Below are 26,848 nucleotides of genomic sequence, written 5' to 3'. Positions count from 1 at the left end.
TATCTATATATATATATATATTTGAACCTCCTCTAGACCCTCACACCTCCTCCAGACCCCCAGACTCCCTTTCGACCTCAGATGCTCGTGTAGGACCTGTTTTTCATAGCAGGTCTCCTAAGAAGCCCTTTATTTTTAAAGTAAAGTTATATACCTTTGATGACATCACAAAGACTTCTGGCTGCTGATTGGTCGGTTTGTTTGTATTTGCAGCGTCATTAAATATAAAACAGCTCCATCTTGTTATTTTTAAATAATGAACTCTTATGTTTGTTTGTATTTAGATAAATCTTCTCTCAGGTGTTTAGAGGGAAAATAATGTCCATGGTTAGCTTAGCTTAGCATAAAGACTGGAAACAGGGATCAACAGCTAGCTTTAAAACGCTAACATGTTAAATACGTTTGTTTAATCCAGGGGTCGGCAACCTGCAGCTCCGGAGCCGCATGCAGCTCTTTATGTGTGTTGCGGCTACCTGAGGTCCCCAACTGGCGCACCGGATCCGGACTCAGGAACCAAAAACCGATAGATAATTCGGAATTATACGTATTGGACACCGAGTTTAAACTTGAACTGGCGCGTCTTATTCAGCCGTTACGACACTTATTCGGCGGTGCAGGAAACACACCGACCAATGCATTGCAAATCACATCACGTGATGCAGCTCAGCCAATCAAATATGGGTATTCTGATAAGTCTCCTGATTCGAGCGAGGTTTACACACACGTGACACAGGGGCTGAGACGAGGAAATAGAAAGAGCAGGAGAATTGCGCTGATCGAAGAAGTTATCTCACATGACGCTCTCCAAAAAGAGAAACGTGTTCAGAGAGAATATAATTTAGAAGCAAGAATGAACAGAATCTTATGTTAATTTTTCCCACAGGCAGTTAAATCCTCTACCCCTGTCAAGCGCTTTTTTATGGTTTTAATGGTTAAAAAGAAAAGTCACGGAGGAAAATAGAGTTTAACTCTGCGTGGACATCTTTATTTGCTTTCACTGCCAACGATGCTGACTTACCTGTATGCTCCCAGAAGCACACAGCATTTGCTGAAAAGTGTCACGCTGGAGATGAGCGACAAAGAACGATTCCTCAGCTGCTGATATTGTTATATCAGGTAAAATTGCAAAGAAATGTCAAGAATTGTCTTTATTCTTCTTCTATATTTTAATACAACAAACTATAGTTTTTGTATATATAATGTAACTATATATACATCTTTATAAGCTGTGATATCAAATAGCTTTTGCAGCTCCAGACTAATTTTATTTGGTGGAAAATAGGGCAAAATGGCTCTTTGGATAGAAAAGGTTGCCGACCCCTGGTTTAATCTAAACTGAAATGTTAGAAATTGAACTACATTTTATTTTATTTTGTTTATTTGAGATTATTTTCAACGTAGATGTGTAGTTAGCTTATTGCTAGTGACAGTTTCACTTTAAATCAACATCCTGTCAATATAATGTTTTATGTAGGTGTTCAGGTGCTCAGGTGTTCAGGTGATGACTCCAGATCGTCACCTGGAGCAACAACTAAAACAAGTCGAGACTGTTCTTTTTCTTCTTCTGTGGTTTATTAACAGACATCAACACAGGTGATGACTACACAGCAAAGAGCCAATCAGCTGCTGGCATCACACTTCAGCCTGTGTATGTGTGTGCGTGTTTCAGAGTGTGTATCTGCTGCCTCCAGTGTGTGTTCCAGTTCTGTAGTTCACGCAGTCTTCCTCGTTGGTCGTCGTCTGAACGTGACGACTCCGACCTGAACAGCTGCTCGAACCTCTGAGACAAACACACACACACTCATTAATCACATCATGTTAACGTAACATTATGTTCAGTCCTCTGTGTGTCTGTGCGTGTGTACCTTCACAGCAGCGTCTCTCTGCTCAATGACAGCCTGATGTCCCAGGGTGCACCTGGTTGTGGTGATGGATGCTGTTGTTGGCGTAGTAAAACTGTCTGATGGGTCATCGTTGGTGGGGGACAGGTACGGGATACCAGACCAGGTCCTGACACACACACACACACACACAGGTGATGGAGAGCTCTTATTGTGAAGATTTGTGATGACGTCATTGGCTGTAAAGTGTTCTGTGATATAAATATGTGTATCAGTGGCGGGCCGTGCATTTTATACCTGGGCCTTCACTGCTGTCCTGCAGCTGAAACACAGCTACGGTTATTATTTGTTTTCGTCTAAAAATGAAGCCAACACCTATAGATAGAGTGCGTCTCCTCTCTTCTCTGACTGCAGCTGAGACTGCTGCGCGAGGCTTCTGTGAGAGTGACCGCCTGTGAGTGCTTTGGGGCGGCTCACGGCAGCACCCGCTGCTCGTTCAGTGCAGAACGTACGTGCTTTAACATCAGAGTCAAAACACCAGAACAAGTCGCTAGATTTGTCGCAAGTAGCTTTTGACAAAAAAAGTCGCCATGAAGGTTTGGAAAGTCGCCAGATTTAGCGAGCAAGTTGCCAACACTGGCACCGGCTAAATATGTCCCCAGAGCAACATTGGACGTAACAATGGTTCCTATCACATATAAAATCAAAGAATACGCCCAACATGTCAAACTAAAGATCTGATTGGTTGAACACTATGACAATCAACAATATCGTCCCTATTTACTTAAACTGCAAAGGGATTCACTTGAGAGTCTGCAGGCCTCTGCCTCTCTTCTTACCTAGAGACACAGAGGTGAAATCTGATTGGATAAAAGCTCTACTTAAAACAAGCTGCACTGGAAGCAGAGCAACTGAGGAAGACAGTAGCTGTGCAATGAGAAAATAAGATAATGGGAAAAATATTATAATACATGTAGTGTATTTATGAAAAATTATTAAATTATAAAATAGCTATAACTTGTGAATCTGTCTAGGCCAGCAGAGAAGGCCTTGAAGGCCCTGACGGCCACAACTGGTGTATATATATTCGGGCTGGGAAAGTTAATGCGATAATAACGCGTTAACGCATTCATTAACGCCGACAATTATTTTATCGCGCGTTAACGCAGTTTTTTAAAAATTATTATTAAGCGGACATTTTAACACAAGAACCGGGCAGCGAGCGGTGAACAGCTATTTGTGTGGTGTCTCTTCTGTCTCTTCCTGTTTCCTTCACCTACATTCCCCTGGGTCCTCAGTCCCTCCAAGTACAGCTTATTATCACCCTCTATGTATATTTATAACAAATACCACACATATTATCAGCGTTGCATATGTGTCTGACCAAAATACCAAAAAAAGCAAAAAAGAAATGATTCATTTAAATATTTTTTTTTTGAGTTTTTAGTGTTTTTGTTTGTAATATGTATAATAACCATATCATTTAGTTATCACGACTGAGACTTTAACAAACATAAAAACATGACGTAGCTAGGTTTGCAGTTTTCAAGGTGTATATTTCAAATTGACATGAATTCACATGAAGATAAAGTTGTGAACACCGGCTGAATATCTATGGTCAGAATCATTATAACTGTATTTTAACTGCTACTGTGTAAAGGGAATACTGCTGTTAAAAATAACCTGATTTGTGTGCAAAACAAATGTTATTGCACTTTTGTTCATATAGCAGTACTTTTAAAATAAAAGTACGCAATACACTACTTTTGAATTCATGATTGAATGTTGTGCATGACAATGAGATTAATCGCGATTAACAATTGTAATCGTTACCCAGCACTAATAAATATATGTGTATTCATGATCTCACAGTAACAGGTCAGGTGTTACCTGCTGTTTCCTGTTTCAGCCTCCATCTCTGTGGTGACGGTGTTGACGTCAGAGTGCTGCTCTGCCTCTGTTTCTATGGAAACAAACAGGGAGCTTAATGACCCGAAGGTCACAGGTACATAGGTGTAAAAAGAGGCGGGTCAAAGGTGAGTCACCTTCAGGTGTGAGCAGCTCATCCAGCTGAGAGAACAGCTGCTCTGTCAGACGGGACAGTGATGTCACAAACTCTTCCCCTCTGACTCTCACACACACCTGAACACACAAACACAGAAAACAGACAGGTGTGACAGGTACTGGTGTTAACAGGTGTCCCACTGACTCCTCCCCCTCCTACCTGTAGTTCCAGGTGTAAAGAGCAAATGGAGCTCTGCAGCTGCTGCTGTCTGAGCTCCTCTCTGATGTTCACAGTCTGAAGATCGTCGTCTCTGAGAGACACTCGGAGCTGATGGATGTTCACACGCTGAGGACAGGTGAAGACAGACAGGTGAGGACAGACAGGTTGGAACAGACAGGTGAGAATAGACAGGTTAGGACAGACAGGTGAGGACAGACAGGTGAGAATATACAGGTTAGGACAGACAGGTGAGAACAGACAGGTGAGAATATACAGGTTAGGACAGACAGGTGAGAACAGACAGGTGAAGACAGACAGGTGTGGACAGAGAGGTGAGGATAGACAGGTTAGAACAGGTTAGGACAGACAGGTGAGAACAGGTGAAGACAGAAAAGTGAGGATACAGGTGAAGGACAGGTGAGAACAGGCGAGGACAGACAGGTGAGGACAGATGAAGACAGACAGGTAAGGAGAGAGAGGTGAGGACACACAGGTGAGAACAGGTGAAGACAGACAGGTGAGCACAGACCGGTGAGAACAGGTAAAGACAGGTGAATACAGACAGAGGAGGACAGACAGGTGAGGACAGACAGGTAAAGACAGACAGGTGAGAACAGGTAAAGACAGACAGATAAGTACACCGGTGTGTCACACTGGCGCTGCTCTGCAGGCGACACGGATATGCGTACCTGTGCTGCTTTGTTTGTTTTGCTTTTTGTGAACGATCGGTTTTCCCTATGTTCAATTCGTATGATCAAGACAAAGGACTATATGATGGCATGTGTTTTGGGATTTTTTCTGGTGGCGTTACTGCTCCTGTCCGAACCTTTCACCACCTGCAAGGCAGTACCTGCTTGGGCAAGTAGCAACCAGGAGCTATCTTACACGAGGGAAGCTCTCTTGTCTCAACGCCACTATGGAGATAAGCTCACAGCAGATCCTTTCGGATCGCTCCTCAACAATGTGCCGGAAGACATTAGAGCTCCACGTCAGCAGCGATTGCGGAAAAGAGGCCGGAGAGGAGGCGTACGACAACGGCTACGGAGAAGAGGCAATCGACCGCCCCTGCCATCTATGATTCTGAGTAACGTAAGGTCGCTGAGGAATAAGATGGACGAACTCCGACTCCTGACAAGGGGATGCTTTGAGTACCGTGAGTCCTGTATCATGCTTTTCACAGAGACTTGGTTACATCCCGAGATCCCTGACTGCTGTGTTGGTATAGAGGGGTTCTCACACATTCGCTCTGACAGAAGCGAGCTGTCAGGGAAAAGCAAAGGGGGTGGGCTCTGCTTGTACATAAATGACAAGTGGTGCAGACAGCACACAGTCTGTAACCCTGATGTGGAACTGTTATGTGCGAGTCTCAGGCCGTTCTACCTACCTCGGGAGTTTGGTAATATCCTCATCTGCTCTGTTTATGTACCTCCCAATGGCAATGCCTCGAGGGCACAGGTGGCAGACTGTGTTCACGAACAACTACAGCGCACCCCAAACGCCCCGATTTTCATCATGGGAGAAATTATTCGAACAACAAAAGGAGGTGAAGGACTGTATTAACAGAAAAAAACTGGCATTTAAGACCAACGACCACCTACAACTAAAAACTGTACAAAAGGAGTTGAGCCAGGCTGAAAGAAGCTCGGGAACACCATAGGGAGGCAATAGAGGAAACCCTCCAGGCTATGAACTCCATGAAAACAGCCACCAACATGAAACCCACAAAAACATCCTTATATGTTGAGATGAACTGGCTAAAGCAAATGAGCTGAATGTTTTTTACAAGCGGTTTGACAATGATGACTTCTCTGCTGAATGTGACATGGTGCTTGATGGTATTGCTATTGATGATGTTGACAGGCTAGAGATTGACCATAAATCCGTCATCAAGGTCCTTAAGCAAATCAATGTCAACAAGGCCACAGGTCCAGATGGTATCTCTGCTTTTCTATTTAAAACATGTGCAGATGAATTGACACCTGCCTGGTACCCCATTTTCCAGAGGTCCCTAGATTCTCACACTGTACCAACACAATGGAAAAAGGCAATCATCATACTGGCTAAGAAACCCTGTCCACAGGAGAATAATGATTTTCGACCTATTGCTCTAACCTCTGTTGTGATGGGGTGTATGGAGACGCTCATGGTGAGCAAACTACGGCTGGATGTAGGCCCACAGCTAGATCCCTACCAGTTTGCATACACACAGCAGAGAGGCACTGATGATGCAACCAACAGTATAGTGCACCTAGTGACTAAACACCTCGAGAATCCGAGGGCCTATGCTAGACTGTTGTGTGTAGATTTCAGTTCAGCCTTTAACACCCTACAGCCTCATGTTCTCCTGAATACACTGCAGCTGATTAATGTCAACCCCTTCACTATTAGGTGGTACCACTCATTCCTCACCAACCGTACCCAGCAGGTCAGGGTGAACAGGACCTTGTCTGAACCCTTTACCATGTACATGCAGCACTGCTAACAATTACATGATCAAGTTTTCTGATGATATTCTGGGTCTCGTGTCTGACACATCGGATACAGCTGTGTACAAACATGAGATTCAGAACTTTGTCCAGTGGTGCAGGGACAAACACTTCCTCATCCTCAACATCAGGAAAACAGAGGAGATGGTATTCAACCCCAAATACATTGGAGACCACTCACCAGTGGTTACCAGTGGTGTCAACCAGAAAGTGTTGCTCCTCTTCTACCACGCCATAGTTGAGAGCGTCCTGCAGTTTGGCATCTCAGCCTGGTTTGGCAACCTCAGTGTACAGCTGAAAGCCCAGATCACCCGGCTAACACAAAGAGCCATGAAAGTCAAGGGAGTCAGAAAGCATCCCACAATCCAGGCCGTCTTTGATGAAACTATCATCAGACAGGCCCAGAAGATTATTTCAGATCCTACCCATGTCCTCCACTCTGAATACCAGCTTCTTCCTTCAGGCAGACACTTCAGAGTCGCCCAGTGCTGGCTCAACCGCTTTAACAACTCCTTTGTCCCCTTGTCCATCAAAGCCCTAAATGGCAAGCTAGACAGAGCTGTAACACGGATATTTATTTGTATTGTCTTAATACACTACTGGTGCGTTGTACAACGAGCAGTGTGAAATTAATTTGTTGGCTGGTCTTTTGCATCTACTGTAGGTACTGTGTGTACTGGCGACAGTCTGTGTATGTAATGTATGTATGCAATATGTTATTTTTATTGTTTTAACAGCAGACACTGTATGTATGTTTCCAAGACAAATTTCCTTCCGGACAATAAAGTCTATCTTATCCATCTTGTCTTATCTGACAGGTGAATACAGACAGGGGAGGACAGACAGGTTAGGACAGACAGGTGAGGACAGGTGAGGACAGACAGGTCAGGACAGGCGAAGACAGACAGGTGAGGACAGAGAGGTTAGAAGAGACAGGTAAGTACAGACAGATGAAGACAGACAGGTGAAGACAGACATGTTGTGAATGTTGTGGACACCTTGTCCTCCTCGCTGGCTGCCAGCGTCTCCTCCAGCTTCACTCGAACTCTGCCCATCTCCTCAATAAGCTCCGCCCCCTGTCGTTGCTCATGGTTACCAATCAAAACTTCAGGTAATGAAAGCAGCAGACTCTCCGACAGAGACCGCTGTGTCGCCAACTCTGAAAAAGACAGGTAAAGTCAGACAGGTAGAGACAGACAGGATGAGACAGATAGGTAGAGACAGGCAGGATGAGACATGTTGTATTTCTATCTTTGTGAGGACTTTGTGAGGACGTCTGAAGACCTTCACAGACTTCACACCTGGTTTTACATCAATGAGGATCATCATAGATCTGTGTGTGTGTGTGTGTGTGTGTGTGTGTGTGTGTGTGTGTGTGTGTGTGTGTGTGTGTGTACCCTCTCTGCTGGTGCACAGAAACGTCCTGATCTGTTCCTGGTATCCCAGCAGCCTTTGCTGCATGCTCTCAGCCCATTGGTCCAAACTGTGGGGAAGCAGGAGGAACTTGCTGAGACCACAACGCTGGTAGAAGTCCTGACAGAAAGACAGGTAGACAGACAGACAGTTAGACAGACAGACAGACAGGTAGACAGACAGAGAGAGAGAGAGACAGACAGGTAGACAGACAGAGAGAGAGAGAGACAGACAGGTAGACAGACAGACAGACAGATCTGTTAAAGTCCACATTGATCCACATCACCGCTCACATGCTCCACTAACAGTGAGTCTCTGTTACCTCAGCAACCTGCAGGATGACGCCATTGGTTCTCCACAACACAGAGTTCAGGGTGGAGCTGAAGGAGCTGCAACACAGACACACACACCTGTGATCAATACAGGTGACCAACACAGGTGATCATACAGGTGACCAACACAGGTGATCAACACCTGTGATCAACACCTGTGATCAACACAGGTGATCAATACAGGTGATCAACACCTGTGATCAACACCTGTGATCAACACAGGTGAACACCTGGCTGCGACATCAGACCAGCAGCTGGGACTCACTGTGGGTTCTGTTCTGGTTCTGGTCCAAAAATCTGGAACCTTCTTTCAGTCCTGATGGACCTGCAGCCTTCACTCATGCTGACACACACACACATACACACACATTAAGCCTCTTTATTGTCTTGCTGCTTTCAACAAGAACTTTTAGGTAGAGAGCTGATGCCTCAACATTCACTTCGTTGGCTTCCACTTTTTCCTGTATGTGTATGTGTGTGTACCTCGGTGTACTGAAGGACTCTGTACATTTCTGTTGGACCGGACAGGTCAGACCTACAGAAATCAGGACACGAAGTCTTTTGCAAAGTTCTCAGGTTGGAGATGTATTTACATGTAAACAACAACAACAACAACAACAGGTTTAGAAGATTTTACCAGCAGCTGGTCTTCTGTCATCCTGGATCAGACTGAACCTGATTGGACAGAAAGAAAACATCAGGTACCACAAACAGAACTGACAGTACTCCCTGCAGTACTAGTTATGTACCTGTTCAGGGACTTGATGACGCCCACAACAGGGTCATCCAGGAGGTCCACACCTGTCTGCAGTAAACCAGGAGGTGGGGCAGACCGGACCTGCTTCCTGGATTTAGGAGGAACTGAGTGGGTGGTGCCCTAAACACACAAATAACACACACATGGTAAACCACATGGAGGGTAAAGTAGAACACATCGTAGACTTAGATCTAGGACAGCAGGTGGACCAGATAGTCAAAAGGTGGTCCAGGTAAACAGGAGGTAGTCCAAAGAGACAAGGTAGTCCAGGTATACAGGAGATAGTCCATGTAGATTAAAGGTAGTGCAGGTAAAAAGGAGTTAATCCATGTAGATTAAAGGTAATCCAGGTAAACAGGAGGTAGTCCATGTAGATTAAAGGTAGTCCAGGTAAACTAGAGGTAGTCCATGTAGATTGAAGGTAGTCCAGGTAAACTAGAGGTAGTCCATGTAGATTAAAGGTAGTCCAGGTAAACTAGAGGTAGTCCATGTAGATTAAAGGTAGTCCAGGTAAACAAGAGGTAGTCCATATAGATTAAAGGTAGTCCAGGTAAACTAGAGGTAGTCCATGTAGATTAAAGGTAGTCCAGGTAAACTAGAGGTAGTCCATATAGATTAAAGGTAGTCCAGGTAAACTAGAGGTAGTCCATGTAGATTAAAGGTAGTCCAGGTAAACTAGAGGTAGTCCATGTAGATTAAAGGTAGTCCAGGTAAACTAGAGGTAGTCCATGTAGATTAAAGGTAGTCCAGGTAAACAAGAGGTAGTCCATGTAGATTAAAGGTAGTCCAGGTAAACGGGGGGTAGTCCATGTAGATTAAAGGTAGTCCAAGTAAACAGGAGGTACCCTACCAATGAAAAGTCCAGGTACTGGCAGCACTTCCTGAGTTCTTCATTGACTGATGACAGGAGAGAACACACCTGATCAGGAGACACCTGCAGACAGACAGGAAGACAGACAGACAATAAACAGAGACTTACTGATCTCTTGTTCTTTCTACATCATCACAGAAGTACAAGGTTTTATAGTACTACAGTACTGACGGGGGTAGTAATACAACAGTACTACAACACCACCCTAATAAGAAGTGCTACAGCTGTAGTATTGTGTACCTGTGTATACCTGTGTGTGTACCTGTGGGTACCTTTGGGTATACCTGTGTATACCTCTGTGTATACCTGGTTGTTCTTGTGTGTACCTGTCTGTGCGTACCTATTTGTACCTATGTGTACCTGTGTGTGTACCTGTGGGTACTGTGGAGATATTTTATATCTCTTGTATATACATGTTAGGATTGATAACATTGCATGTTGTATTATAGCAGCATATGTGCATTCTCAACACAACTTATAAGTGTATTTTCAATTTTGTAAGTTGAGCTTTGTGTGACCAGGCACACCCTCGTTGAACAGATGTGTTTGGTTGACCCAGGGGTTAGCTCTGAAAAATATCGAGACTTGGGTCTGGGGTGCCAGGGTTCTTCATTTATTTTATTTTACCTTTAGGTTCAAACATATGGTTTAGATTAGTTAACATCCAATGTATGGATGGGGAGCCAGACAATGATGTATGTCTCAACCCCCACCTGTGTGTAGACTGAGAAGTATAAAGAACGTGTAACTTTTTAGTTTAGTTGAAGAAATCCTACAGCCTAGCAAGCTGTAATTTTCCTCCCATGATTCATGTCCAATAAAGAATTCTGAAAAGTTGATCTTCGACTCCAACCTCATCTGTGACCAGTCTCTTCAAAGAAAATCAACAACCACAGTACCTGTGTGTACCTGTGTGTGTATACCTGTGTGTACCTGTGTATACCTGCGTGTACTCCATCATCCTCAGATCCTCCAACATGCTGCTGATGACGACCTGCTGCTGTTTACTGCTGTTTGCCTGATTCAAACAAGAGAGACAGACAGACGGTCAGACAGACAGAAAGACAGACAGTCAGACAGACAGACGGTCAGACAGACAGGTACTTCAGCCTTGATGTGAACTTGTGTGCTGCTCATGATCTCCTGGATCTTCTCTATGAAGTCCACCTCAGACTTCAGGAAGCAGAGTTTCTCCTCTAGAGGAGCCGACACCTCCTTCAGCTGGAGGAGGAGCACAAAGAGGAAGTGAAATATAAACATCTGGTGGATTGTAGATATAAATAAGAGACAGAGGTCAGACCTGCTGTAGACTCTGTGACTCAGACCCCTCCAGCTCAGAGTAGATGGACTCCTCCGTCACACTGATCTGTCTGGTTTCGGCCACCAGCCTCTTCTGGAACAACCTCAGCTCCTGGGGAGCAACGTCACCTCCTTCACTGAACAACCTGCAGGAGGAGGAAACAGACAGACAGTCAGACAGATGACAGACAGGCAAACGGACAGGCAGACAGACAAGTTAAAGGGTCTTCCAGTTGTTACCTGAAGGAGTTGAGGAGCCTTGTGGTTCTGGTTCTGAGCTGATCCAGTCTGTGGTGGACTGTCTGTCTGAAGGCGGTCTGACAGCGCTGGGTGTCTTTGATATGCTGATCCAGACGGTCCTGCAGGGTGGAGCTCAGAGCCTTCAGCCTGCAGACAGACAGACAGGTAATAAAGAGACAGACAGGCCTGTGAGCTGACCTCAGATCAGTTCTTACCGTCGGCTGCTGTCAGCTGTCAAAACGTCCTCCATAACAGACAGACAGACGCTGAACTCCTGGTTCCTCCTGCTGATGGAGGTCTGCACCTCCTGTAGATCCACCCGGCAGGAAGTCAACACCTCAGAGACCTCCTCACAGTGAAGGTCCACCTGTTGTCTGTGGAGCTGCAGCTCAGCTAACACACACACACACACACACACACACACACACACACACACACACACACACACACACACACACACACACACACACACACACACACACACACACACACACACACACACACACACACACACACATTATTTTCATTCTGCAGTTTAAAGATTTTGGGATCAGGAAGAAGGTCACACAGAAGTGTGTGTGCGTGTGTGTGTGTGTGTGTGTGTGTGTGTGTTACCCAGGCGTTGTTGGTATACGTGTGTCTGGATGTTTTTGTAGTTCAGCTCCTTCAGTTGTAGTTCTTGGTCTGATTTTGCCACCTCCTTCCTGTCCTTCATCGTGGTAACGGCTGAGTTGAGGACGTCGTGAAAATGTTTCTCAAAATGATCGAAGAACAAACTCCTCGTCCTGAACAACACACACACACACACACACAATCCTGTTTACACTGTGTGTGTGTGTACCTGCTCAGTGTGTGTGTGTGTGTGTACCTGCTCAGTGTGTGTGTGAGCAGCTCCACAGGAAACAGGCTCAGGTGTGTTTCTAGCTGCAGGTCGGGAGCAGGGCATCTGAAGGCAGGGCCACTATAGGTCACACCCCTGGATGATGTGAACGTGACATCACTGCTGATGTCGCTGAGATCCAGCAGACAGGAATCCGCCTGCACACACACACGGTTCAGCTGGAGCCATCACAAGTGAGTCGTTGTTTGTCATTGGTCAGAGCTTCACCTCAGTCAACCAATCAGGAGAGGGCTGGGCAGGGTCTGACTCCTCCTCCTGCATCATCTTGGCTGGTTTTTGTAGTTCAGCTTCCTCACTGTGTTCTACACAAACAACCAAACAAACGAGTTCAGACTGGACCGAACCAGTTCAACACCAGTTCATAAGTGAATCCTGGACCTGAAGACAGACTGACCCGGTTTGGTGGATGATGGGAGGAGGTTCTCCAGTTCTTCTGGACTCTGAGGAGGAAGAACAGTTTGTGACTCACCTGTTACACCTTTAAACTACCAGCTGAGGAGTCACATGACCTGGTCTCACCTATTAAACCTGTAAACCACCAGCTGAGGAGTCACATGACCTGGTATCACCTGTTACACCTGTAAACTACCAGCTGAGGAGTCACATGACCTGGTATCACCTGTTACACCTGTAAACTACGACTTACCGGTCTGTAGGTGTGGTCCAGGTGGTAGAAGGAGGTGAGGCTGCTGCTGTAGGAGAGGAGCTCCTCCAGGAGGAGTAATGGGAGATGATCCAACACCTCCGACTGATCAGAGACACACTGTGTGCAGCTGAACACACACACACACACACACACACACATATATATTGATCGCTGTTGTGGCTCAATGCTGACTGAATCTACATTAGCGTTAGCATTAGCATGTATCCTACAATACCTGTGTTTGACATCCTGCAGGTAGTGGACGGTTTCGTCCAGAGACGTCTTCAGAGCCTCCTCACTGCTCCCCTGACGGAGTCCACACAGCAGGTGGTCCAGACGCACTTTCATGCTCTGATGAACAACAGCAATGCATCATGGGAGAGACTCACCTGTGTGTGTTGTAGAGGTGAGACTCACCTGTGTGTGTTTCTGCTGAGACTGTCTGAGGTCGTCCAGGTGTTGTTCTAGTTCTTCTCGTCTCCTCTCTAACCTGTGGCTGTGCGTCTCCCATAGTAACGCTGCTCCTCGCATCACAACAAACACACACCTGGTGAGACCGAGAGCACAACGGGCCTCAGAGTCACAGCACCGCTGCAGACAGACAGGTGGACAGAGAGAGAAAGACAGGTGGATCAGGTCACATGTATTGTCACTCAGACATGTCTCAGTGAGGTTTGTCGGACTGACATCTACAGCAGCTAATCGCTCCTCTTCTTCACTCTGGCTTCGTCCAATCACAGTGAGGAGCTGAGAGCCCACGACGTCGTTCACCTCGTCCTGGGACAGCTGCAGAGCTGAGAGCTCCTTCTGTTGATCAATGCTCAATAATCAATAATGAGGATCAATGTTCGATCTTCGTCATGTCCGTTATCCTTGCTAAATCTGATAATCTTTTAATTTCACCTTTTACTAGAAACAGATTTATATTTGGAAGAAAATTAATATTAACGTAATGATTTCACCTCACAGAGCTCAACTTCAGCCAGTCGATCAGACCACGATTGTTCATGATGGAGACGAAGATGAAGGAGGAAGTGAGTGTGAAGATCATCTGAACACACACAAACACATGTACACATACACACACACGCACACACACATACACGTTCACCAAAGACACACGCACCAAAAAGACGCACACATACACACACACACACACCAAAGATACACACACATACACATACACACAATGATGATGTCATTAAAAGAGCTCAAACAACGTTAAAACTGAAATATTAGGTTTCATGTATTTGGGAGGACGTTTACCGATCTGTTGATTGACGGCCGCCAGCCGGTCGAACCAATCAGAGACCAGCGCAGTGGAGCAGAAGGGCGGGACCAGCGAGCTGAAACAGAGACACTGATTGGACATCTGAGCCGGATGTTTTCCTCGACCTGATCGTTGTTACGGAGCGATGTTGTTACCTGATGTGATCGATGACGTCATCACGTTGTTTGGTCAGACCTGACACTAGCTGACCTGAGACCAGCTGCTGCTCCTCATCTCTGCTGCAGAGACTCCTACAACACAAGTACTGCTGATGCTGAACCAGTTTGTACAAATATTGCTGATACAGCTGCTAAAAACTGCACTACGAGTATTTTACACTATTGCACCCCCCCTCACCTGAAGCGGTCTACGACCCTCCCGACCCTGGTCCTCCTCCAGAGGCTCAGGTGCTCCTCCCACTGCAGACGGAGCAGAGACTCCTGCTGCAGGTTCTCCTCCTGGAGGAGCAGCAGCAGACGAGCAGCGCTGCGACGGTTCACCAGGAGAGACTGGTTCAACATCTGGAGACACAGACAGAGGGGAGGTCAGGAGAGACTGGTTCAACATCTGGATACACAGACAGAGAGGAGGTCAGAGAGTTACCATGGCCTCGGTGTGGATCAGTCTGTAGACATCAGGTGGAGGCAGGAAGCTGATGTTCTCCAGCAGGTGGAGGTACTTCCTGAGGACGACTCTGATCTACATGAGACATATTTATACTTAAATTATTATTATTATTTATAACAGAACATGGAAATATATTGTTAATTAGTCGTGTAAAAATAACAATAGTAGCAGTCAGTACAGTGGTAATATTAGTGAAAGCAGTACATGCCTCCATGAAATGAATGAGGAAGACATTTTTGAAACTCTTCATTCAGAAATCTAATTCCAGGCCCAGGGAAACGTGCTTCTAACTGGAGATCTAAATGGACGAACAGGAATTGAACCTGACGTCATCGACCCACAGGGCAACAACCATGTGTTTGGTCAGACTCCCTTATTCACCACACCAACCAACACCCACCGGAACAACCTGGACTCTGAAATAAATAAAAGTGGCCTTCGGCCTGTACATAGTTAACGGTCGGTTCAGAGGGGACTCTTTAGGAAGATTCACATCCTCCTCAGCTCTTGGATCTAGTGTATTACATCGTATTACAGTCGGGATGTTTTCCTGACATCTGGAGCAAAGGGCTCATTTCCCCGTTCATAAGAGTGGAGACAAGTCAGACCCTAGTAACTACCGGGGCATCTGTGTCAGCAGCTGTACATTATTCTGTAGTATTCTAAATAAAAGAACACTACATGTCCTTCACGTACACTCCATCTTGAGTAAAAATCGAATTCTCTTCCTCCCAAAACACCGGACCACCGACCATGTATATACCCTTCACACTTAACGAACATGTCCACCAAACACAGCATGGTAAAATATTCTCTTGTTTTATGGATTTGAAGAAAGCTTTGGACTCTATTTGGCATGAAGGCTCTATTACAGACTTCTACAGTGTGGGATAGGAGGCAATATGTATGATCTGGTTAAATCAATGGATTATAGGTGTGCTGTTACAATTGGAGACAAACAAACTGAATTCTTCACCCAGAAAAGAGGTGTTGGTCATGTTGACTTTATTCAATGTATATATCAATGAAGTGTTGGATCAATGTGCTGTTCCTGGGCTCTCCCTCCTAGAGAGAGAGGTGAAGTGTCTGACCTGGTTATACTGTCTCCTACTGAACCAGTACTCAAACCTCTATAACCGTGGCCTGCTTCACTCAATCGAAGTAAAATTTGTTTGTGGAGACTTCAGGCATGTTGTGCTATGATTGTGGCGTATTTTTAGGCTTGGATCTGCATTATTTCAAAGAAATAATATCAATAAAAGTGCTTTTTTTTCAGGCGAACCTGAAACTTTTCAATTTGAGATGTGTGCCATCTTCATTCACTATTAACCAGTAACATATACACAATATTTACACATCTCACAACTGTTACCTGTATTATACCATCAAAATTATTAAAATAGACCTTGTAGTTACAGATCTACTCTCTTTAGCATGGGTATGCAATTTTCGAGCAGAGGCCTAAAAATAGGGCTAGAGCATGCCACAAGGGACAGTGAGTGACGTGTACACACACACACATATATAATTAATAATCAATCTAGATGTTATTTTAATATTGTGTATTAATGTTATTGTGTATTAATAGTATTGTGTATTAATGTTATTGTATGTTTAATTTATGTTTTTTTTATGCTTTGGCAATACTGTTTCTAAACTTTCATGCCAATAAAGCAAATTGAATTGATAAAGACCTGCAGCTTTGTAACTAAGTCTGAAAAATAAAACTTGTAAAACTTTCCACGAAATGTGTCTGTTTGAGTTTATAGAAGAAGAGCCTTTATTATTGAAGACTTTATTAACTAAGTGATGTACTTCCTGTTTACATCATCATGACCAGAGTAGTGAAGAGTCACATGATGTTTGTTTACGTGTTAATGACGATGCAGCCTGAAACTCAATCTGACCTCGTCGGTTCGTTGAGTCTCACATTCAGTCAGTTTGTGGTTAAAATCCTTTATTCTGATCTTCTTCATCGTCACCTCCTCCTGCACTTCCTCCCAGAGAAGACACACCTCCTACACACACACACACACACACACACACACACACACCGTCAGATCAGCCACCAACCAAACTGTGTAAAACGTTGTGAGTCTTTAAAAAGCAGAATATTAAAGTAACTTAATTTAAGGTTTCTAAGGAAGACTAAACGCTACTCAGCAGATCTGGATCAGGTTCAGCCTGAGATCCTGAAGGCTCTGGATCAGGATACAAGCAGTTGAGATGGTCTTCCCCTAAAGGGAGTCTGGACTCAGTCTTAGAGACAAAGACCCTGTGTCACGACCGAGGGGCAGATCGGAGACTCAAGTGCAGACACTGGAGACGAGGTGGAGTTTTAAACTTAAAGTTCTTTACTTAAAAAGTCACAAACAAAACTGAAAGCGACTCCAACAGGGAGCGGGCAAAAAATCCAAACAGAAAACAAAAAGGCAAAGTCGCAAAAAGGCATAGAAAACAAACCGGGGGCAAATGCTGGAGCATGGAGCAAACACGAGGGAGACACACGACTGGAAGAGACAGGGGCACGAACAAGGACGATCTGACAACCAGAATGGGGAAAGCAGGGGAGTATGTGGGGTGATGAGGAGATTGAAGGCAGCTGGGTGGACTGGGCAGGTGAGAAGGATGAGTGCAATCAGGGGAAACACACACACAGACAGGAACACAGGGGGCAAAGCCTAAACCGTGACACCCTGATCCTTCAGGTCTAAATGTGCCTCAACATCTGACCAGGATCTTCCTTTCGGGGTCTTAGTTAGAGGTCCAGTAGACCAGACTCAGTTGTCGGCTATGTTAAAAATCTTGAAGGACTTCGTCGGCTGTGTTTGATCAAAAGCTCAGGAACACCTACCAAAGGGACCTGGAGGTGAGTCTATCTGTCCATGGAGGCGAGTATACCTGTCCACTGACATGGTCCAGCTGCTCCATTCTGTCCTTTAGGGGGTTCAACCTGAGGTCCACGTCCTGCAGAGAGTACAGCAGCTCCAGACTGACGGTCCTCACCTGAGTCTCACACACCTGAAACATTCAACAGGTGAGTCAGTAAGAACCAGAACCAGGATACAGGTGTATTATATCATAGTATAACAGTGTGTATACAACCTCAGGTGTACTACATAGTAGTATATCAGTGTATAATTTACCTGACTGAGGTGTGTGAGTTCTGTCTCCAGCTGTTTTAGAGCTTGTTTGTGAGCTATAATGTGAAGGTACGAACCCTCAGAGTCAGGAAGATTCCAGACATCTTCATCCTGCAGCTTCCTGCTGAGATACAACACGTGAGACAGTATGAGGACCTGTCTGTCTGCTCTACTGTCCGTCTGCTCTACTGTCCGTCTGCTCTACTGTCCGTCTGCTCTACTGTCTGTCTGCTCTCCTGTCCGTCTGCTCTACTGTCTGTCTGCTCTCCTGTCTGTCTGCTCTCCTGTCCGTCTGCTCTACTGTCTGTCTGCTCTCCTGTCTACCTGCTGGTGGTGCTGCAGTGCGTGTTGCTGTCCTTGCTGTCCTCAGCAGACAGACAGGCTGTCCTCCTGTCTGTATGTCGGGCCATCAGAGATCTGGACAGCTGGACCTACAGAGACACACAGAGACCAGGTTCACTCAGACCCGGTGAGATCCGGTTCTGAACTCACCTGAGCGTGTTGATTTTACGTTAACCGGCTTCGTTCAGTGCGGCTCTCTCTCGTCATGACAACGAGCGCGTTGCGAGGGGGGGAAAACTGAGACGTTCTGGGTCCGGGGAGAAAATCGTAAATCCGGAACACATCCGCTTCAAAACAGAGAATGACGTGTTTTAAAGGCGACACGTCGTCATTTAGTGGGACATGTCTGGACCAGGGGAACATCGGCCCAATCCCAATGTCCCTCCAAAGCCCCAAACCCTGAACCCTCAAGGATTTACTGACGTCACCTGGTGAGTAACGGAGTTGTACCCCAAACCGGACAGTTTTTAGCTAATGTTTCAATACAATTCACAACAACTCCAAATGATGCAATAAAAGCTCCTTAATTTCCGTTTGAGCGTATACCACCACCTGCTGGATGTTTTGTTAAACTCTTCTCATGTCAATCACTGGCAAAACACCAGCTGATGTATGGAATTTAACAATTATGTACACATATTGTATATAACAATTATTATCATAACACACAGTGCAGAGTAAGAGTTATATTACAACTAAAACACGAGTATTCATGATTAAAAAGCTACATTGTTAAAGTGAAAGACAAATAACTTGTGCAAATGATTGAAAAGTTCTGTGCAAACATTTATTTAAAAACAAACCAATGAAATAAAAAATCAGGACACACATGGCATTTGAAATAATCCTCTTCATCATCCAGCTCCTCGTCCCAGCCCACACACATGGTGTGATACCATGTGTGGCAGCTGTCACACTGGACCCACGACACCAATCCCTCCGAGCTCTCTGGAGGGTCAGGTTCCTGGCACCGGCCACACTCCCAAACTGTCTGCTCCATCTCTTCAGGAGTGTGACCTATTCAAATAAATAAAAAATGACTTTGAATTAAAGACTGATCAGATTTTCATGGGTTGGCATACAATGCAAGTTAACATGAAGTACCGGTGGATGTCGTAGGTCCAGCAGATGAGGAGCTGGATGAAGGTCGGGTCTCTGCAGGTTGGGAGGCTGTATAAATAACAGAAAAAGCATAACCATGCTTTGTTTACTCTTCATCATGGCTAATGTCACCATCGTGTTATAATATTGTGGGTTTTTTTCAGATAATTTAAAGGATTTACAGTGGGAGGGAGAGGAAGGAGTTTGGGACCCATAGAGGCCACGTCCCGCAGCCGATGTTGAAGGCTCTGAAATAATAATCATATTTTATTATTACAACTCTAAAATACATACTTATAATAATGTTTATGCGTAACAATAGTTAATAAATTCTGATTTATACGTGAATTCAAATGCAAAATAGGGATGCGCTGACCAGGAGACGGGGGAAGGTGGCGGTGTTCCTCAGCAGGCAGGCTCAGTGGTGGTGATGTGCTGCTGGCAGGCAGCCGGGGACCGTGGGAGGCACGAGAGGGGGCAGAGCGGGATGAGGGACCGGCGATGGAAAGTCCGGAGCTGGTGGCTGTAGTAGCCCCGAGGGACACTGGTGTTCTGCTGCTGGGGCGAGAGCCGCCAGACAGGGTAGAGGAAGTAGCTGCCGGGTCGGTGTCTCCGGCCCGCTGCTGCTCTCTGTCTCTTCTGGCCAGAGCTTGGCCTCCCGTCTTGCAGCACGGTCCTCTGCCTCCACGATGACGTCAGACATCTCCTGAGCTGTCAGTAACCTGGCCTTGGTGATGTTCCTCCTGACCTTGCCGGTGTTGCGGTTGTAGTTTATTTCGGCCAGGAGGTGGGCCAGGTCTACTGTTATCCGGCCTGATGTTACCAGGGGATGGGTCATGTAGGGATTGGGAGGAGGGGCAGGTGGGGGTTGGGGATAGGGGCTGGAGAAAGGGGACGCTGGGAGGGCAACATCATGCGCAGCCCAGGAAGATGCAGATGAGGTTGGCGGAGGTGGTGAGGAGGCCCCACGCCGCGGCCCGGACGGCATGACCCGTGACCAGTCGATAGCCATTGGGTCCAGAGGATAGAGGCCACACCTCCTGAACCCAGCCACCACCAGTCTCCGATCCTTCACCCTCTGGTAGGAGTCTCTTAGGACCCTTGAAAACTCCTTCTTAGAAACCAAGAAGGAGTGGCTCACTGCCGACAGATCTCCTGTAACACCAGAGAAATCTGCCTTCAAGGGTCCGAAGAAACTCACATCCAGAGGTTGAAGGATGTGAGACGTATGCGGTGGCAGGCACAAGAGAATGACCCCCTCCCTCTGTGCCGCCCGGACCAGCTCTGGATCCAGGTGTGATTGATGTCCGTCCATGATGAGCAGCAGCGGGCGCTCCTGCACTTGGCACTTGGCCCCTCTTGGCGCAGGATGCCCTCCCACGGTCAATGATGTCTGGGGTCCGGGCAGTAAGGCGATGGTGTTTGGCGCTCCCAGAAGTTTATCCACCACGTCTGGCCAAGCACGGTTCTTTGTGCGTCCCGGTGGCGGAGGTTATAGATGGCCAGAGCGTGGGCCAGGACCTGAGGCTTCGTCAGTGGAAACCCGTGACTGGCAGAATACAAACAGTACTCCACCAGGGAATCCTCATCTTCAGGGGTGAGGAGTGTCCTCTGACCATAGACACAGTCAGAGGACACCCTTCCACTGACTCGGTCACTCAGGCTGGACTTAGGGACCCCAAACTGCTGGGCTGCCTGCCGTAGAGAAAGCCTGCCTGCTTTCACCTCCAGTAGGGCCTGTGCCATGGCCTCCTGGGTCCACTTCCTCGTCTTCCTCTCCCTCTTCCTGACTTGCTGCATGTTTGGCATCTGCAAATACACATTTACAGTAAGAAATTAAATACAAAATTTGTTTTAAAGCCACAGTACATGTCTCAATAAATTGAATAGTTCTATAAATTGCCAGATTACCATGTATAGACTCATGCATATTTAACACATGCATAGACATAAATATATTTACCTTAAACCATTGTAGATTTACAATTTCTATATCCATCTCTTATTTTCTTGATCCTCCTGTCAAGGAAAAAACTTTCACACAGACACACAATACCTACCTTTCTTACTTTAAAGGTTCTTCCTGTCTTTTCTGCTTATTGCTGTCTTCTTTCTGTTCTTTTCTGCTTCTTTGAGTCTGCTTTCTACTGTTCTTCTGCTTATTGCGGTCTCCCTTTGCCTGTCTTCTCTTCCTTCTCTCTGTCGCTGTTCTCTGTCTCTGTTCTTTTCAGGCAGGAACATAAACCACAAGAGAGACATTTAAGTCAAAAACATTACATTTTGGTTAACCTTATATACTGTATAACAGCACTGTGTTATATTGGAGGCTTATCTACAAAATAGTTCTAATCATAAGAGCCACTGCTGGCTTTCAATAAATGTACAGTCTCTCTCACTCTCAAACACACACACACACACACATACATACATGCATACACACACACACACACCCCAACATTATTTGCATAATTGATCAGATCATTGTGCATTATTATACTTGATGTAGCCTGGCTTATGATAAACAAGAAAAGCATTTTATTTTACATGTCTGCTGTTATGTTTCAGAGCTAAGACCAAACAAACAGCAGCCTACCTTTAACTCGCGCTATGATTCTTTGATCGTTTTTCCCGCGGCCACAACTGTTTTTTTCAGACACAACATTTCTGCCTCCCTCCCCTCGACTACAGATTATGTCACACATCAATGCTATATTTTCATTGGCTAGACAAAGTAGTGTAAAGCTAGCTACAAACTACACTCGTATGCTAACTTATATTAGCAATACGGAGAAAATACAGAGACACTTCTCAGAGTAAAGAGCGTCGCCCGAGCGTTCTTTCTGCTTCCTCTCATCAAAGTCACTTTCCTATAGTATTTAGACATATAAACGTCCATATATATTCATGAAATTTGACAGGTAGATTATTTGATATGTATGAATTAATATTACTTACGTTTGGTTGGCGATCGCCGAAGAAAATGACAGCGTAATGACCGGAAAGCGCGTCACGACGGAATCGTTCGAGACAGGCCAAGAGCAGCTAGCGCCGACCGAGGCAGGCCATCGTTACGCTAGGTGAGTGTGAGAGACTGTGAGGGCTTGAGATGGTGTAAATATGAATGGGACAGCACTTTATCACGTTACCATGAAAACAACAATAAATATGATGTATAATTGTGTGTATTTATTTTGTACTTCCTGATTTGAACGTCTTCCAGGCTTTTTCCTCACAAGATGAGAGGTAACTTCATATAATCTATTTACTCGTTTTTGTCAAAACAGCTTCAATGACAAAATCAAATATTTGATGAATAAATACATAAATATTCTCTGATTTCATGTTTATTTTTTGTTCCATCTTCAACCCTTTATGTTTCTGAGTAAATGTAATACTCCAGGCTGAACACACGTGATCCGTCCTCTTTGTTTACCTTTTTGTTACGTCTCCATGCGTCCAATGGTTACCCCGTGTTTAACGTCACATTGCAATTAGGCTAAGTCAGCATCCTATGTGTCCGTGAGTCCGTAAGGAGGGATATGTCCCCCCCCTTACGGACTCACGGACAACATGTCAAACTAAAGATCTGATTGGTTGAACACTCTGACAATCAACAATATCGTCCCCATTTACTTAGACTGCAAAGGGATTCACTTGAGAGTCTGCAGGCCTCGGGCCTCTCTTCTTACCTAGAGACACAGAGGTGAAATCTGATTGGATAAAAGCTCTACTTAAAACAAGCTGCACTGGAAGCAGAGCAACTGAGGAAGACAGTAGCTGTGCAATGAGAAAATAAGATAATGGGAAAAATATTTTTATAAATTATAATACATGTGTATTTATGAAAAAATATTAGATTATTTCTCTCATGCATGAGGCCATCGGGAGGCGGCCTTCTATGGAGCCCCCAGTCCTGATGTACTCATGTGTTGGGGGATACCATGAGCTGATGTGACCCCCAGTGGTAGTGGCTAATCATCCTCTGGAGCAGCAACTTGTGGCCAGGCATACGAGGAAGAGGATTCTGCACCTGTATCACCACGGAGGACGATGAGTCATCCACCTCGGCCTGTTGGACAGTTTTTTGTTTAGGGTTTACATCTTTCTGACAGACAACTTGCTTTGGTTGGAATCCCTGGTCAATGATGTCGTTACAAAAGTCAAACTTTGGTACAGTACACAAATGACTTGAATCTATTTTTGAAGAGAAATGCACAACACAAACTTAAAGGCAACTTAGAAATAGACATAACTAAAAGAGGTGCTTCAAAGGCACACAGCTGATCATAAAGTGTGGTGTAACAGGTCTTCATGTCCCCAAGTCTACAAATAATCGTACTCCTGCAACTCCACAGGGTGGAGCAGAGAGCAGCCCTGTCAGTTGGTCTCGTTCCCCCCTCACTGGACGTGGTGGAATCACACCGATGTCCCCGACATCCTCTGTTGGATGGAGGATGTCCTCCGCTGTGAGGCAGGCGGTGATGACTCTGGGGACAACGGTCGACCTCCAGAGCCCTGAAGAACAGCGATCTCCACCAAGTCTTCAACGTCCCAAAGACCCGCTATGTGATGGAACGGGGCTTTACATGATGCTGGTTGGAGCGGCGCTGCACCCTCCCTTGCAGCGGGTCTTTATGAGGTGATGATGGCCTCGTCATGCAGGGGTAGCCACCATCACCCAAAATAAAGTATCCTGTAGAGAGTGTGAAAGTAATTACTATTTCTTTCAGTAATTGATGGCATTGATGTATTAAAAACTTGAATTAGACTTACCTGAGGGAGGATACAGAGCCTCTTGGTAGATCCTGATGTTCTTCAGGACTCTGGTGTCATGGACGGAGCCAGGCTTCCCCACAAAGAGGCTCTTCCCATCACATACTGCCTGCAATTGTATGGATGGGAAGAGCTTTCTGTTGAGGTAATCCTGGCCATCCGGTCCTGGGGGGGTCCTTCTGCAGACATGGCAGCCATTAAAGTTATTTTACATTGAATTATTGTTATTTGTGTAAAGCGTGTATGATGCTTACCTCTATGAAATACACGAGAGCAGCTGCACATTGGCTCTGCTGCTGGAGCGTGTTGAATATTGCAGTTGCACACAGCACCGGGTTGAGAGACATGTTGTCCAGTGAAAGTCTTTAGTCTGACACTTGTGTAGGCCTGGTACCTTCTTCCATTAACTTCAGGAGTTACAGCTGCTTCATCAACACACCTGTTCTACATGTGAAGGCTTCACAAGCAGGAACACATCTGTTAGTATTGTTTTTCATAAAGATTCCGTCGTCTGCAATCCAGGAAATATGAATTAATGTCATCTTGGCCAGTTGTTATAAGGTCACTTTTGTTTTAGAAATAACATTTTTGTTTAAAAAAATACCCTGATATACCGTGAAACCGGCAGAATCGTACAAACTACCGTGATAAACATTTGTGGTCATTCCGCCCAGCACTAATCGACATAGCAAGGTTTGCTGACTCGCGTCATGAACGTTGTTTATCTTCCTAGACCGTATCAAACTTCAACCATGACTCAAACCAGTGAAAATAATGTACTTTTAACTGTAAATGAAGACTGATTAAAGCCAGAGAGATACTTAGTGTTGCACATACGCCACGTCCGTTTAGAGAAATCATCGATTTCATTTGTAATAGTGGCCTACAAATTATGCTTCATCTGGTGTTGCTCATCTCCATCTCAGCACTCCTCTCTCTAGGTTTCTCAGGGCTTTCGCTGTCATCCATTTTTAACGTGAAGTAAAGCGGGTCACACATGTAAGTAGGTCATTGCACAGCTGAACTTTGCGAATCCACATGGCTGTGTGTTACGCGTGTTGCCACCCTGCTAGTCGCTCCTTTGAGACTTCAGACGTGCAGACGTGCACGTTCTCTCAACAGGAAACCAGATCAATGTGCCCAGTGACCTGTTCTTTCTCCAACACCATCACGTCCTGCCTTTATTCAATCATCACTAGAAAAAAGACACTTTTACTTTTATCCCTCACTTAATTGAGGACTTTTTACAATACCTAATTTTTGTCATTGTATTACTTATCTGGCTGCATTACTCGAGTCCGGTCTGTATTAAGACCTTTTTTTTCTTGGCCATTGCTCTTGCCTCCTCCAGTCCTTGGTCTTGACCAAGTTCATTGACCATTTTTTTCTTGCTGCTTTCATAGCAGACTGACGATGCTGCTCAGCATTCAGTTAGGATTTATGTAGGTTGCATTTACTTGCCATAGTGTGTATTTGCAATTCGAGACCTGCCCACATGCTGTCTTTAAAGCCAGACTGAAGGTACCGGTGTCGTACCCTGTGAAACTAAAAAGACCTGACGACCAGCCGCGTCATGCTGGTTTGTTGGGAAGGGGCTGAATAACGCTTTAAAGTTCAGCTAAATTTTGATGAGGGAAAACTGGCATATTTTTTTTTGGTAATTTGAATCAATTCTCAAGCCAGTTTAATTATCAACTCAAGATATCCACTTACACTAGTTGTTTTCAATAATACTCCAATTTATAATAGTGTACAAATCCTCTGATGGTAAAGTCTGATGTATAGCAGAAACAGAGTCAGTAGAACTCTGTATGAATCCATTGGAAGCATTCAGTTACGCCATGAACCTAAAACATATTTAAAAAAGAAGGAAATAATAAACTGCAGGCAGCAGTGGAATATTAAGGCCTGTGATTGGTGCAGTCTCCATCTACACAGCACTGATGGGAATGTATGGTAATTTGGCAGGATTTACATAGTAATTGGCCAACTCTCCCTCTCTAAACCCCAGGGGCAGTTTAATCAAGTTATCACTTGATTGACAGGTAGATGGAAGACGAGTAAACAGTTGAGTCCCTGGTGATCGAGGTCGTGGAGCTGGATCGCATCCAATGATAAGAGTCTTTGGAGTCTGACCATATTTGGAACAGAGCCCTACATTTTATATCCAGAGGAAGTAATGACGTGACAACTACAAACAGATGAGTTATGGCTAATCTAATGCTGGCGTGTACTGTATCTCGTATACATAGTACATATTCTGTAAATAGCCTTGATTGTAAGAAGTTGAGTGGATGGGGTGTTAAGATTGTTTTGGTTTGTCTGTGCTTGGGCTTTCCTTTTGTCTCAGGAGGCATTACAGCTGACAAGAGACTCTAGATACTATTTCCTTTTTTTGATACATGTCCAGTTTGATCATAACTCATTTTCCTGGAGAGTGTATTCATTGTCCCATGATGATTTCAATCATATTTTGGCTATATTCCCACCGAAGACAGAACAAACTACTGGGTAAAATGTTGCTTTAGTTAACTGTGTCTGCATTTAATGAAAATGTACATGTAAAACTTCTCTTGTCCCTC

General features: G+C 45.1%; 1 protein-coding gene across 1 annotated transcript; it reads right to left on the bottom strand.

Moving 5' to 3' along the window:
• Window positions 1-1,639: 1,639 nt before the first annotated feature.
• Window positions 1,640-24,613, bottom strand: ccdc180 (coiled-coil domain containing 180; the record flags this gene model as incomplete). Its single annotated transcript, XM_079269783.1, has 40 exons — window positions 1,640-1,780; window positions 1,866-2,010; window positions 3,732-3,804; window positions 3,887-3,983; window positions 4,066-4,191; window positions 7,550-7,710; window positions 7,949-8,084; window positions 8,287-8,353; window positions 8,562-8,639; window positions 8,780-8,831; window positions 8,934-8,971; window positions 9,046-9,173; window positions 9,904-9,987; window positions 10,868-10,942; window positions 11,029-11,145; window positions 11,225-11,369; window positions 11,464-11,610; window positions 11,679-11,856; window positions 12,079-12,248; window positions 12,332-12,501; window positions 12,572-12,666; window positions 12,759-12,804; window positions 13,011-13,137; window positions 13,246-13,361; window positions 13,428-13,601; window positions 13,698-13,817; window positions 13,973-14,061; window positions 14,277-14,356; window positions 14,436-14,531; window positions 14,638-14,801; window positions 14,884-14,979; window positions 17,809-17,928; window positions 18,054-18,174; window positions 18,375-18,481; window positions 19,951-20,945; window positions 21,059-21,302; window positions 23,434-23,562; window positions 23,896-24,008; window positions 24,267-24,375; window positions 24,521-24,613. 40 exons carry the CDS (start codon window positions 24,611-24,613, stop codon window positions 1,640-1,642), a joined length of 5,562 nt encoding a protein of 1,853 aa, XP_079125909.1.
• Between the last annotated feature and the right edge of the window lie 2,235 nt (window positions 24,614-26,848).

Source organism: Melanostigma gelatinosum, assembly GCF_949748355.1.
Source record: "Melanostigma gelatinosum genome assembly, chromosome: 6".
NCBI classification, from domain to species: Eukaryota; Metazoa; Chordata; class Actinopteri; order Perciformes; family Zoarcidae; genus Melanostigma; species Melanostigma gelatinosum.
The sequence above is the reverse complement of the archived record's forward strand: the minus strand, read 5'-3'. Positions and strand labels throughout refer to the sequence as shown.